This window comes from Hipposideros armiger, unplaced genomic scaffold, assembly GCF_001890085.2.
Source record: "Hipposideros armiger isolate ML-2016 unplaced genomic scaffold, ASM189008v1 scaffold_1283, whole genome shotgun sequence".
In the NCBI taxonomy this organism is placed as follows: domain Eukaryota; kingdom Metazoa; phylum Chordata; class Mammalia; order Chiroptera; family Hipposideridae; genus Hipposideros; species Hipposideros armiger.
The window spans coordinates 174,219-188,351 of record NW_017732633.1 but is presented as its reverse complement, the minus strand read 5'-3'; the positions used below and the strand labels follow the sequence as shown (position 1 = coordinate 188,351).

The 14,133-nt window shown below is 37.6% G+C and overlaps 1 protein-coding gene across 1 annotated transcript in view; it reads left to right on the top strand.

Annotated features, from left to right (window-relative positions):
• The window catches only part of LRP2 (LDL receptor related protein 2), a 242,363-nt gene that overhangs the window by 55,615 nt on the left and 172,615 nt on the right, over positions 1-14,133 (top strand). Inside the window, exon 4 of the mRNA XM_019633298.1 lies at positions 1,441-1,557. Coding sequence (XP_019488843.1) covers positions 1,441-1,557 — 117 coding nt within the window. The remainder of the gene's footprint in view (positions 1-1,440; positions 1,558-14,133) is intronic.

Genomic DNA, 14,133 nt, shown 5'->3' with positions numbered 1-14,133 from the left:
AGTATTATACAACATCAGCTTCAGGTGTACAGTGCAGTGATCAAGCCTCTACCCCATCCATGATGTGGTCTCCCTAGCAAGACATGTGATCATCTGACACCCTACAAAATATTTACAACATTATTAATTATATTCCTCTGTCTTTCATGTCCCTGTGGCAATATTGTAGTTATGTATTTATGCTGTCTAATCCCTTCCCCTTCTCCCTCATCCACACCCCCTCCCAACTAGCAGCCATCAGTTTTTCCTCTATATCTCTGAGACCACTTCTGTTTACTTTGCTCATTCATTCAGTTTTTTAGATTCCACATATAAGTGAAATCATATGGCATTTGTCTTTCTCCGACTGACTTCTTTCACTTAACATAATAGTCTCTAGGTCCATCCATATCGTCCCAAATGGTACGATTTCATTCTTGTTAATTTTTTTTACATCTTATTTATCACACGGTATTCCTTATATATTTGAATCTTCAAGTACTTACTCTAAAGCTGTCATTGTTCATTTGTTTTTTAGAAAGGTTTTTTTTTGTAAGTTTTAATGGCACATCCCTTAAAAGATTTATAATTTTATCAAAAAACCAAATTTTGCTGAACTTAAGTACCTTCACTATATAGAAGCGTAAGGAACTAAAAATTCAGGGCAAAACTTTTTTCTTCCATTTGATTATATTATTTGGTTAACAGATCACATTTTCCCCAAATGCTTTTCTTTTTATGTGGACAATAAAAAACAAAATCTCATGATAATTCCTGCCTTAGACTTAATAGTTTGCATATGATGCTTGAGGCATCAATTCATTTGATTTTGTATGTTTTATCCGCAGGCAAATGGGGTAAATTGATGGCCTGCTTTTCACATAGCCTAATTAACATAGGATGAAATTAAGCTAGCTTAAATTTTTCCCTTCTGTTTATAAAACTGACGCATGTTCAGTGTAGGAAGTTTATATAATAGAGAAAACTCTAGAGAAAAAAATATGATCACCCATATTCCTACCATTCAGAATTAGCCACTGTTAACCCTTTGGCATATTTCCTGGTTTAAACAGGATTTCAATGAGGGGCCCCTTACTGATCCTTGGTTAATACCTATAATTGCAAAATTTGTATGTCATTCATCCTCTTTATCAAATAGATTTTTATTCTACATCGTGTTCTCAACATACGTTGATAAAATAATGGTGAACACTAACATGTTTGCATGTTGAAATGATTCTATGGGCATTTCGGTAGTATCCTGATAATAAAACCTTTGCTTTTGCATTGTAAGCACTCTCCCTTGGGGTAGCTGGGTGCTTTACCTTGTGACCTATGAACTTTATGTTCAGTGTATGCTCTGCTTGCCTTTCAAATGTCCTCATTCATATTTGGTAAATATCAGTGGATTGGTCTGTGTTTGGCAGTAATTATAAAGTAATATTTTTTTCCCCTTCCCAGCTGGGAGAACATGCTCAAGCCACCAGATGACATGCTCCAGTGGCGAATGTATCCCAAATGAATACAGGTGCGACCACGTCAGAGACTGCTCAGATGGAACTGACGAGAGAGACTGCCGTGAGTCCCTTTCAGTCTTTGCACTATATTTGGTTTCATCTTTGTCTCTGGCATTTTAATCAATTTTTTAGATTTGTTGATGGACAGAAATCCCTACAATATGCCTCTTGTTATTGAAATCTCGTGGCAGATTCTTTTGTGGATTAGAGGTGATGTTCTGATAGGAGTCTATTTTTACCAAGACATTCTAAGTGTGTCCTGCTTTAGCACATCAGTTTTCTGTATTTTTTTGAAGTAATAAACTTTTAACAGAATCCTGAAAGGTCACTGAATACATTAAACACAAAATCCGGTTTGGTCTATTTTAACCATTATTACATTACTATGGTAAATTTCTAGGTCAACTGTCTCATTAGTTTTTGTTATGAGCTCAATTTTTTTTTCCTAGATTACTTTTGGAAAAGTGTTATATTTTGAAAATGGCTTTCCCTATAAAGGCAGCACACCATATTGGTTTATAACTGATCACCACAAGATCAGGCATCCAAATCACAGTATTCTGTATATAATGTTTAAATATCACCATAATTAAAATAAGACAGTGCATTCATAGTGCATGATGGACTTTTTACAAATAAGTAAACGGTAATCTGCCTTTCTTGAGGTTCATATAAAATTGTTAGAATATAAGAATATAGGTATTATTCTACTGTGTCAGTCCTATAGTCCATTGAGCTCTGACTTAAGTCTCAGGCATACCCAGCTCCTCATAAAAGCCCTTATAAGTCTATCATTTATGAATTTATCCAGAACTTCCTTGAGTTTTTATACATTATTTTCCTGACACTCCTTTTGGTATACTATGTTTTATAAGTTTACTGTGTGCTTCCGTTTTTTTCCTAAGGTACTTCCTTTCTTTTGCTCTTAAATTTATATTTCAAACTTTAAAGAGTTATTTTAATATTCCAGTAATCCAATAATCAGTGGACAGATTTTGTGTACCTTAGAAACCTTGATCATAAACTTCCTAGTTATCATGTCTCCATCTAAATATTTAAATTTTAGTTTATTCTCATGGGCTGTTGTTTGATCATTCTGATATAATTTTAGTTCTCTAGACTGGCTGTAAATTCCTTTCTTCAATCCACATGGCATATGTTATGCTTTTGGATGAAAGAACCATCTTCTGTATATTTTGCTACACTTCCCAGTATGGTACCATGCCTAGGGTAGGAGCTAACATGATCTAGTTATGAACAACTTGTTCCTATTCACTGTACTGTTCAAATGTACTCTTAATGGAAGAAATACTTGTATATGTGGCCAAACAGGCCCAGATTCATGCTGCATCCATACCATCATCTCATGGTACATTTTTAAAAAATTACACTTTACCTCCAATGCTTTCTTCCCTTGTATGTTCTTTTTCTTTAAGAGGACGCTGCTATTTGTCTTTGTATCTCCATTTCCTAGCAGAGTTTCTGGTACAGTTATATTTTGGTATAATTTTCCAGTTAAATATTCTCTTTTGAAAGAGATTAGATTGCCGCTTATTTGGGTATCCCTTTACTTTGGACAAGTTGCCGAGAATTTAGACTCCACACTGGCAATTTTAGGGATGGTAGGGTATGTATTGATGTCACAAAATAGCAAGTCCATGAGTCAAGGACTCTTTCTCTTTTTGTCAAGCAAACAATAGGTCCTTTATTGAGGCAAGTAAAGAAAATATTTTTGATTAATAATAGTGGTCAGTCACATACAGTCATGTGCTGCTTAATGACAGGGATATGTTTTGAGAAATGTGTCCTTAGGTGAATTCATCATTGTGTGAACATCATAGAGCACACTTATACTGACCTAGATCACAGAGCCTACTACACACCTAGGCTGAATGGTATAGCCTATTATTGCTCCAAACCCGAGCAGCATGTTACTGTACAAACAACACAAGATTAATTCAAGCACAAGGGAAAATGATGCAATCAAGAGATGTGATAAACATGAGATGTATGAGGCTGCTGCCAGCGCAACAGCACACTGTTTTACAGCAACTTTTTTTTTTATATGTAGAAAGAGTACACTCTAAAATAATGATAAAAAATGTAGTATAGTAAATATATACACCAGTAACATAGTTGTTTATTATCATTATCAAGTATCATGTACTGTCCATAATTGTATGTGCTATACTTTAATATGACTGGTGGTGCTCTAGGTTTGTTCACACCAGCATCAGCACAAACACGTGAGTAATGCGTTGTGCTATGACTTTAGGATGACTATGATGTCATTAGGCAATAGGAATTTTTCAGATCCACTGTAATCTTATGGGAGCACCATTGTATATGTGGTGTGTTGTTGACCAAAAACCTTATGTGGCACATGACTGTATTATATTTTGCAGTATTTTGTAAACTTCAAAGTGTTATATAAATTCCAGTTGTTATCATTAACTTTCTCAACGAGGACAAAAGGGCAGGTATACTTATATTTATTTATTTATATATATATTTATTTATTAAATTTATTGGGGTGACATTGGTTAGTAAAATTACATAGGTTTCAAGTGTACATTTATATAAAACATCATCTATATGTTGTAGTGCACGTTCATCACCCAGAGTCAGTTTTCCTTTCATCATCATGATTTGACCCCTTTCTCCCTCTTCCACCATTCCTCCTCCTTCACTTACCCTCTGGTAACAACTAAACTGTTGTCTGTGTCTATGAGTTTTTGTTTCTTTGTTTGTCTTGTTCCTTTGTTGCTTTCATTTTATATCCCACATATGATTGAAATCATGTGGTTCTAGACATTTTCTGTCTGACTTATTTCACTTAGCATGATAATCTCAAGATCCATCCATGTTGTCGCAAATGGCAGTATTTCATTTTTTCTTATGACCAAGTAATATTCCATTGTATATATGTACCACATCTTCTCCTTTTTTTTTTTTAAGATTTTTATTGGGGAATTGGGGGATGGGAACAGCATTGGGGAATTGGGGGAAGGGGAACAGACCAGTTGCTGTCCTTTTGTTCTTCAGTCTAGTTGTGGAGGACCGTTGCTTCACTGGCCCAAGTTGGCACCATCATTGCACTCTTCCCGGGCAAGGCAGAGCAGTCTCCGGCTTCTGGACGGCCGCTCACAGCAGCTGCTGGCCGCTCACGCTGGCTGCTGGCTACACATGGTAGCCCATGGCAACCCACTGCAGCAGGGGCTGCAGCCTACTCCGTTGCCGGCGACTCCCAGCAACCCAGCTCCAGGTTTAGCTGTTGTTCAGCATCTTAGCTGTAGAGGGCAGAGTCACTGGCCCTCATGTGGGATCTGAACTGGGGCCCTCTGGCGTCCCAAGCCAGCTCTTAACCATCACGCCACTTGGCCGGCCCCACATCTTCTTTATCTAGTAATCTATTGAAGGACACTTTGGTTGTTTCTATGTCTTGGCCATGGTGAATAACGCTGCAGTGAACATAGGGGTACATATAACTTTATAGGTAAATGTTTTCAGATTTTTTGATAGCTACCCAGAAGAAGGATTGCTGGGTCATATGGTAATTCTGTTCTTAATTTTTGTTTTGTTTTGTTCTTAATTTTTTGAGGAACCACCATACTGTTTTCCATAGTGGCTACACCAATTTATATTCCTACCAGCAGTGTATGAGGGGTCCTTTTTCTTCACAGCCTCTCCAACACTTGTTATTATTCGTCTTGTTGATGATAGCCATTCTAACAGGTGTGAGGTGATATCTCACTATGGTTTTGATTTGCATTTCCCTAATAGCTAGTGAAGTTGAGCATCTTTTCATATATCTATTGGCCTTTTGTATATCTTCTTAGGAGAGGTGTCTGTTCAGGTTCTTTGCCCATTTTTTAATTGGATTTTTTTTTTGGTTTTTTTTTGAGTTTTATGAGTTCTTTATATATTTTGGGTATTAGGCCCTTATTGGAGGCAAATATCTTCTGCTATTCATTTGGTTGCCACTTTGTTTTGCTGATGGTTTTTCTAACTGTGCAGAAGCTCTGTAGTTTGACAGAGTCCCATTCACTTATTTTTGCTTTTACTTCCCTTGCTTTTGAGGTCAAATTCATAAAATCCTCTTTGAGCCCAAGGTTCATAATTTTAGTACCTATGCTTTTTTCTATGCAATTTATTGTTTCAGATCTTTTGTTTGTTTGTTTCAGATCTTCTGTTTAAGTCTTTGATCCATTTTGAGTCAATTTTAGTATATGGTGAGAGATAGCAGTCTAGTCTCATTCTTTTGCACGTGGCTTTCCAGTGTTTCCATCACCATTTATTGACGAGGCTTTCTTCTCTGTACTTATACTCTCTTATGAATAAAGAAACTGAAACTGCAAAGGGTAGAGTGTCTTGTTCAAGGTCGTATGATGTGTGGTAGAGCTAGTGTTCAACCCATCTTATGGTTCCAAGTCTGGGGATGGTTCTTCATGAAGGGCTTTATTTACAGAAGGAGAAAGTCCTACCTTGTGCAAGTTTAAGAGAGAACCAGAGGCAGTGCCAACAGCCAACAGCCTGTGTCTTTATGCCTTACTTACAAGTGGATAAAAATGAGTGCCTTATTGCAAATGCAATAGGACTGAAGGAAATGCAACTTCAGGGAAAATAAAAGGCAGCCAAAACAGACTGTTTGGATTTATTCCACATGAGCACCCTGTAGCCAAGTCTAAAGTCATCAGTACAACTGCCCAGCGACTGCCAATGTACCTTCCAGAGGAAAGCTGGCAGGGTACGAGAATGCAAGCAGCTGTTATAGAGACGAATGAAGGGAAGGAAGTGAGCTTTATAAAATATCTGGGCAGGAGTTTTTAATCAAGTTTTTGTTCAAGTAACCGGTGAAACAAGGATTTGTTAAGGAAAGAGAACCATATTTCTAGCTCATTGTTTCTGGAATTTTTCAAGTTATGAACCCATCAGGGTTCATGGCCCTAAAATGAATCTCACACATGTAAGGGTTTCACAATGAGGTACTCTTTCTTGTTTCTGTCTGCCTTGTTTATTTATTGTTATGTGTGATTCCTGGAGGTGTGCAAAAAAACCTATCAGAGGAAGTTAAGAAAAGCATCTTCATACTTCCTTGTGTGTGCTTTGATCTCCTGGCCACAGCCAGATTCCTACAGGAAGGAAATGAATGGCCTGGATCAAAGTCTTTAGACAGTGCCAGTTATAGGGGGGCAGGATTGGCCTCATTTTGTTTTCCCTCTTTGTTTGGAGCTCTTGTGGGAAGTGGGCAAAGGAATTTGCATTCACCAGGCACTAGTCACTATCTTATGCAATTTTTACCTTAGTACTACAAGGCATGTGATGACTATCTCCACATTACAGAGATTGTAAAGATGGTCAAGAAGCAAGGGTTTAACCTAGGTCTAAACCCCCATGCCTGTGCTCTCAGAATGCTTTTCTGTAGAAACGGAAGTTTACAGAGTATTTTTGCCTGAAGGTTACTTAGCTAAATTATTATTTTAAAAAATTATTTTGTAAAGCTTTTCATTATGGAAGGTTTTAAACATAATCAAAAGCAGAGTGAACTGTATGATGAACCTCTTTATACTCATTATTATATCAATTATCAACTCATAGTTTTATCTCATCTTACCCATATTTCTTTATTCTTCTCCCCATTACTTTGAAGCAGTGTTCAGACATCATATAATTTCATCTGTAAATGTTTCAGTATTTATCTCTAAGATATAAGGACTAAAACATAACCACAATATCATGATCACATCTAAAAGTTAAAAACTATTCTTTAAAATGATCAGATATCAATTTTCTAAATTCCTCAATTGTCTTGCTATTATTTTTTGCAGTGTAATTATTTAAATTAAAATCCAAATAAAATCTCCACGTTAGACTTAGTTGCTATCTTTCAGTTTGTAGGCTTGCCTTCCATTTCTGTTTTTTACTTTTTGCAATTTATTTGTTGAAAAAAACCCAAGTCAGTTATCCTGGCGTTTCCCACAGTCTGGGTTTTGTTCATTGCATCCTCTGATGCCCTTTAACATGTTCTTCTGTTCCCTGTATTTCCTGGAAATTGATTGCCGGATCTGGAGCAAGTGTTCTCAACCTTGCCACTAGTGACATTTTGGACCAGATAATTCTTTATGATGTGAAGCTGTCTTGTGCATTGTAGATTATCTAACAGTATCCCTGGCCTCTATCGACTAGAAGCCAGCAGCACCTCCAGTTGTGACAACCAAAAATGTATCTAGACAATGTGAAATGTCATCCTCCCTTTTCCTGCTCCAGTTCAGAATAGCTCTAGTATAAAGGCTTGAACAGATGATGCAAGGATTTTTCTTTCTTTGTGTGTGTGTGTGTGTACGCGCACGTGCGCGCGCGTGCGTGCGCAATGTTCTTTGTATATAGGTATATATTTCTAGTAGGAGGCACATAATGTCTAACTGTCTCTCTTTTTGTGATGTTAGCAGCCACTGATGATCTTTGTTGAGATCCATTTAATCATAGAGGTACTTAGCTATTTTAAACATCATTTCAGATATATAGCAGCTGTTTATTAGTTGTTTTAAATTAGAATGTTCCCACATATCAAGGATTAAGTGAGGCTTGGCTAGAAATCATTTTTGTGAGACATAGCACTTTATTCTCTTCTGCAGTCATGATTGCATAGTAATCACCACCTGTGGACAAACTTAGAATCAGCCTATGAATATGACTTATTTTTGTATTTCTCAGAAGTAAAGTTTTCTGTAGGAAAAGGTCTTAGTACATTAAGCACCTAGAAAACACTTAAATATAGTAATAGATATTGGAAAAGCTCCAAAGAAGAACTAATCCTTTTTCCTAAATATTTGAAAGGACCAGGAAAGTTGCCTCTGTAGTTCATATTCTTGCCGTCAGATCAGACCCCTAGGTCATAGTCCCCACCCTTTCAAGCTTAGAAGATCAAGACATAGAGCTCTCAGACAGAGTACCTTGTATCCATTCCAGGCATTCCTTTTACAGAACAAAGAATGGTGTGTAAGAGTTCTTTCAGGGAGGCAGGGAGAGGGGAGGTGAGAGAATGGGTGAGATGGGGAGGAAGGCAAGGGTATTACGCGCCCAATAAAAGGATTATCCTGGAAATAAATTTGGTGTAGTATGAGTTTCTTATTGCATTTGGTCTTTTTGTTTGCTGTATTCCTTTATGCATAAGGTATTTTTGGTTATTCTACTGTTTGAGAACGATTTCTGAATATATACATTAAAAGCTGAAACACGTTAAAGCTCATTTTTCCCTAAGTTATTTTACTCTTCAATCTGGCCATCTGTAAAATGGCACCTGCTATTAAACAAATTCTCAATTAATTTTTTTTTTTAAGGAACAGAGAGATGGAAAACTGCAGTCCATTTTACTTCTAATGGGATTAGCATCAAGGAAAACCACTCATGCGGAATCTAAGATAAACATCAGAACAATGCAGCAATTATGGGTCATTCAATTAATATATTGTGGTGACTTTCAGTTGCTCAAAAAATAGTACCTTTTCCCCCCAGTTAAGTAAACAGATTATTTTGTTTTTATCAAGTACCATATTAGAATGATTTTGGTGTGAGTAAAGCTATTGCTAATTATCACTGTTTGCAGCATTTCTCTTTTGTTACTTAGGAATGCCAAAGAAAGGGTAAAATCCCTGTCACAATGAAGGCTTTCTTGCAAGTAATCAGCAGTATTTGGTCTGCCTGCAACTGGGGCTGCTTTGTCCCTGAAGTTTTATTTCTGTTGACTTTCTGTTTGTTAGAATTTAAACATTTTCCATATTAACTACTGGAACTCTACCCTGGGGAACAGTTGGAGAGGACTAGAGAGGATGGTTAAAGTCACTCTGTGGACTGTGATGACTCGTGAAAAACATGGTCTTCAAACTCAGTTCCATATGCAAGCTGCCCAATGAGTCTTGCCCTTACTCTCTTACTTAAGGTGAGAAAACAGAAGCAGAGACCGACCCCATCTTACATATAACATCACAGACGCATCTTTTTAGCATTCTTACAGTTGAGATAGGATCCAGAGCCCTGAAACCTTGAGAAAAGAGAAAAATTTCTTTAGCCTCTATCATTCAAGCGCATTATAAACATCTCCCACCTAAGATCCCTCTTAGTGTTGACCAATTTCCCCGCTCCCCTTTACAACCAAGTTACTTAGAATTGTCTTTAATCACCGTCTCCATTCTCTCTCCTCCATTCCTTCTTGAACTCACCGAGAACAGTCCTTCTTCTCCACCAGTCTCCTGAAAACATTCTTGGCAATGCCACCAATGACCTCCATTTTGCTAAACTTCATGGTTCTTTTTCAAGTATCACCTTATCAGAGAGCACTCCTCAGTGTCACTCTTTAGCATTCTACCCTGTTATATTTCTGTACTATTTTTTTCTACGTGACATTTATTTTAATGTTTGTCCTTTTGCTCTCCCAAATAAAAATGTAAGTTCCATGAGAGTTGGGAAGAACCTTATGAAGTTCATCACTTTCTCTCTAGTACCTAGCACTCCTATAGTGTGCAATAATTATTCGTTTAATGAAATATTAAAAAAAAATCTGTGGCAGCTTCTACTTCACTTGCAATTTTGTTCATTTCTTTTCTTTCTTTTTTAAAAGAAATTTATTGGGGAACAGCGTGTTTTTCCAGGACCCATCAGCTCCAGGTCAAGTAGTTGATTTCAATCTAGTTGTGGAGGGCACATCTCAGTGGCCTATGTGGGGATTGAACCAGCAGCCTTGGTGTTATGAGCACTGCTCTCTAACCAACTGGGCTAACTGGCCACCCCTGTTGATATCTTTATCCAATTCTTAGCACAGTATCTGGGGAGGTGGATAGAATGAAAAAGTTGTAACTAAGAGGAAGGTAGTAGTCTGTAGGATAACTGGCTTCTACTGAAATTCACACAGTGATGATTTGTAATGAGTACTCAGTTACCTGGGGCCAGGTTCCCAGCAGGTAGACTGAGCCACCCCATTTTCAGTTGTGATTTGAAAGTGGCCACTCTTATAATTCTAGGGTGCAGCTAGCCTTCCTGTCTCTTTGGTTAGATTTTGCCTGTTTGTTCTGCCCAGATGAGTCACAGATGGGGCTAATCGTAAGGAAGAGATAGGAATGGGACCAAAGTGCTGTGTGGCTCTGAATGAAAAGAGATAGCCCTATAACTCCTTCTATATAGAGCCAGTACCACTAAATCTGGTGCACATTATAAATGTTTGATCAACCATGGGAAGCCAGCTTACTGCACACTATTTCTTGGAGAATTTGACACTCAATTTTCTATCTTGTTTCTCAGTTACTCTTATATTAAGGCTCATGTGAGATTTTTATTATTTTTTAAGAATGTAGAACTATGTAGAATCTATGTAGATTTCACTGATAGTTCTGTGCATGGGAAGAAAGAGGTACTATAGATGCAAAATCTTTGCAGTAGGCCTCTCAGGTACATTTCCAATTTAAGTCTAAGATCAGGTCAGCGTGGATAGAGACCAGCTAGGGATTTGGGACCTAAGACCCAGGATTTCAAAGAGAGCAGGGCCAGGAAAATTAGATAGCTTAAAGTGTTTCTCTTTTTGGCTTCAGTTTCCTGAAAGCTGCTCAGATTAAACTTGATGTCAGTCCAATTCTACCAGCCCTTGGGATGACTATATTTACTTTCCCTTTCCAAGGTGCTGAATTGCTATTTCTGTTTTATAAATCTTATTAGTATATGCTTTTTAATGAAAGCAATGTCAAATTATTTTTGGAAAGATGCAGAAAATGCCTTTTTGTTGTTCTCTTTTATATTAATGTACTCCCTAGATGCTAGCCTGTGATGGCAGTCACTTTAAGGACATGAATTTGAACAGGGCAGGGGTGAGGGTAAAGAGGGGTCTCATGCTACTTTGTGGTCTGCTTTTTTTTGGGGTGGGATATTGACTTTTTTTGTGTGTGCTAGTACTCCAGGAAAGCTGTTTCCTAGCATAGGGTTTCCTGGAATTCCTGGATTATACCAGATTGAAGTGTTTAGTAGAATATGCCATAAATTGCCGAAATCTAGAGTTGACCTCACTTCTCCAGATTTCCTACAGTGGAATGGGAAACAGAATGGAAGAAAGAAAAACTTTTTTCCCTTGGGTAACTTTTCTCTTTCTTCTAATACTACCTTTTAAAAGATTTTCTACTTCCTTTCATTCAGTTTCATTCTTCTGTAATTTTTTTGCTTCTTCCTAGTACTTTCTCTGAAGCTTATGAGCAGTAGCTGTACCGACTGTAGTGGTTAGGAACATGCACCGTGGAGCTAGACTGCCTGAGTCCTGGCTCTCCAGCTTACCACTTGTATGACTTTTTTCAAATTATTTAACCTCTGTGTTTCAGAGAGGCACATATCTATAAAATATGAATTTATAAAATGGGAGTAATAGCTACCTCATAGGGTTGTTGTAAGGATGAAATGGGTTCATACGTATTGAGTACTTAGACAAGTTTCTGGCACATAGTTTTCAATACATGTTATTGATGATTTTTATTGTTACTGCTTATTTAACTTTGTGCATAGTACTTGCAACTAGGTGCTGGTGGCCAAACTAGTAAGCTTTTCTGGCAAATCATTACTTTAACTAGATTGGCCCGCCTTGGAACCGGAGTACTGTAGGGTAACTTACAAAGGATGACTCTAGGAACTTGAAAAGTTCCAGTTGTCTGTGCAGGACTTGCATCAGTAACTTCTTGTTTTCCTTTAAATCTCAACTTCTCTTTTTTTTGTAATCAGTTTGTCATTTTTTTATTCAGATTCTGAGATTAGAGTATATTTACAGCCTTCCTGTCAAAATAGTAAAGTGTCCAATATTTGTATCCTACTATGCTGTGAATGATTTCCATTCTCGGAGGTCTGTGAAGTCCTCAAACCACATCTTCCTCCTTGATAATGTAAACAGAACTATTGCATGGAACTCTCTTGCTCCAAACCAAGTCATTAGCAAAGAAAAAATTTTTTAAATCTTCAAGCACGAATCTTATATGTATATTTAAGGGTAGCTCCCAGTTTTGGGGGGACAAACCTGGACATGTATCATTTGGAATTTGGAGAAAGTAAAGAAGGGAAAGGGAAGAGGTGGTGTGAAGAAGGCTGATCTTGCAATTTGTGTCAGGTACACTTTAGAGGCCTAAGGCTTAGTTGATAGTTGTCAATCTTTCCGTTAAGACAAAACTTAGGATGAGTTTCTCTTTTCTTGTATATTATCTCTTCTCTTATTATACTTTCCCTTAAAATCCTGTAGGACATTTAAGTTACACGATGTCTTTGCTCTAAGGAAAAAAGTTTACGAGGCTACACTCAGACTTGCCAAGCAAATAAACCACAAATTTAGATATTCCCCCAATCCCTAAGTGTTGTGACTTCTTATTTCCTGGGGTGGATTGAAAGTTACTTCATTAACATCTTTAGCAACAGAAATCATTAAGGGAAGTAGAATATGTTCATTGCTTGCTGTGATCAATGTGAACAATTTGGACCTGTTCCCTCTGTGTGTGTCTCCAAAAGGGGAAAAACTTCAAAGTTTTCCAAATATCTTCAGTATTTAATGGAGTCAGGTAGCTCAGTGCAGTCTTTTCTTTGGGCATGCCCCTATGGTTAACTATGCACAGAAGAGACCAGAAAGTGTGCAGGGGTTGAGGATGGTCCTCAGCTGCCTGAGATTCATTATCAGCATGGATGGAGACAAGAAAGCTGTCTGTCCATTCCTCATTCCGAGTGTCAAACATTGACCTCTGACCATTCCCATACTCTCCCTGATGACATCAAGCTGGACTTGTTTTTTGTTGGCAGGTGGAGCCATGCCAGTTAGCTTTTTGTCATGTCAGTGGATCCTGTTTTAGTTCTTCCCTTTTCAGTTTTACAGCACTGGCTCCCAAAAAGCAGGACAGGGAGAACAAGAGATCCACCCAGCATGTTAGGCCCAGGTCCTTCATATCTACAATAATCACCTTAAATGAGGTAGCCACAGTCCAAGCCCAAATAAATTTTCCTCCTGACAGATATCTTATCTACTGCAAAGTGCTGGGTTTTCTAAGATTACTCTCCTGCTTGCTGCTGCCCTTAAAAGGTTAGATAACGGGCTTACTCTTGGAGTGAGCCAGAACACAGGAGGAAAGGGATTGCTTGCCTGACTCAACTGGCTTCTTGTATCTCTTGAAGGGAGAATAAGTAAACAGAGTTGTGTGACCCTTTGAAGGCAGAGTTGCAAAGCATACCACCTCAATGATGAAAAGACGGCCATAATGCTGAGGAGGCTGATTCTTGGACTATTAAGAAATTAAATAAAATTCAGAAAAAAATTAAAATTTTAGCCAGCAATTTTAAAATGCCTTCCATTTTAATATATGATCAACTACATGTAATTTTGGCAATTTAGATATTTAAAGACACTTTATAGACTAGTTTTGGACTTCTGGTGATGAGACTATTTGGGCTTATTCCTTCACTATACAAAAAAAGGTCATTTGCGAGTTCATCTTTTTTAAAAGTGCGAGTTGTTAACATGGGACAAGTTTAATATAGTTTCATGCACAGAATTTTGTGCACTGCTTCTGCTTGAAGGAGACTTTGGGACTATCCAAGGAATTACCTGAAGTATCTGTCTATGTCTATGAAACCTCAA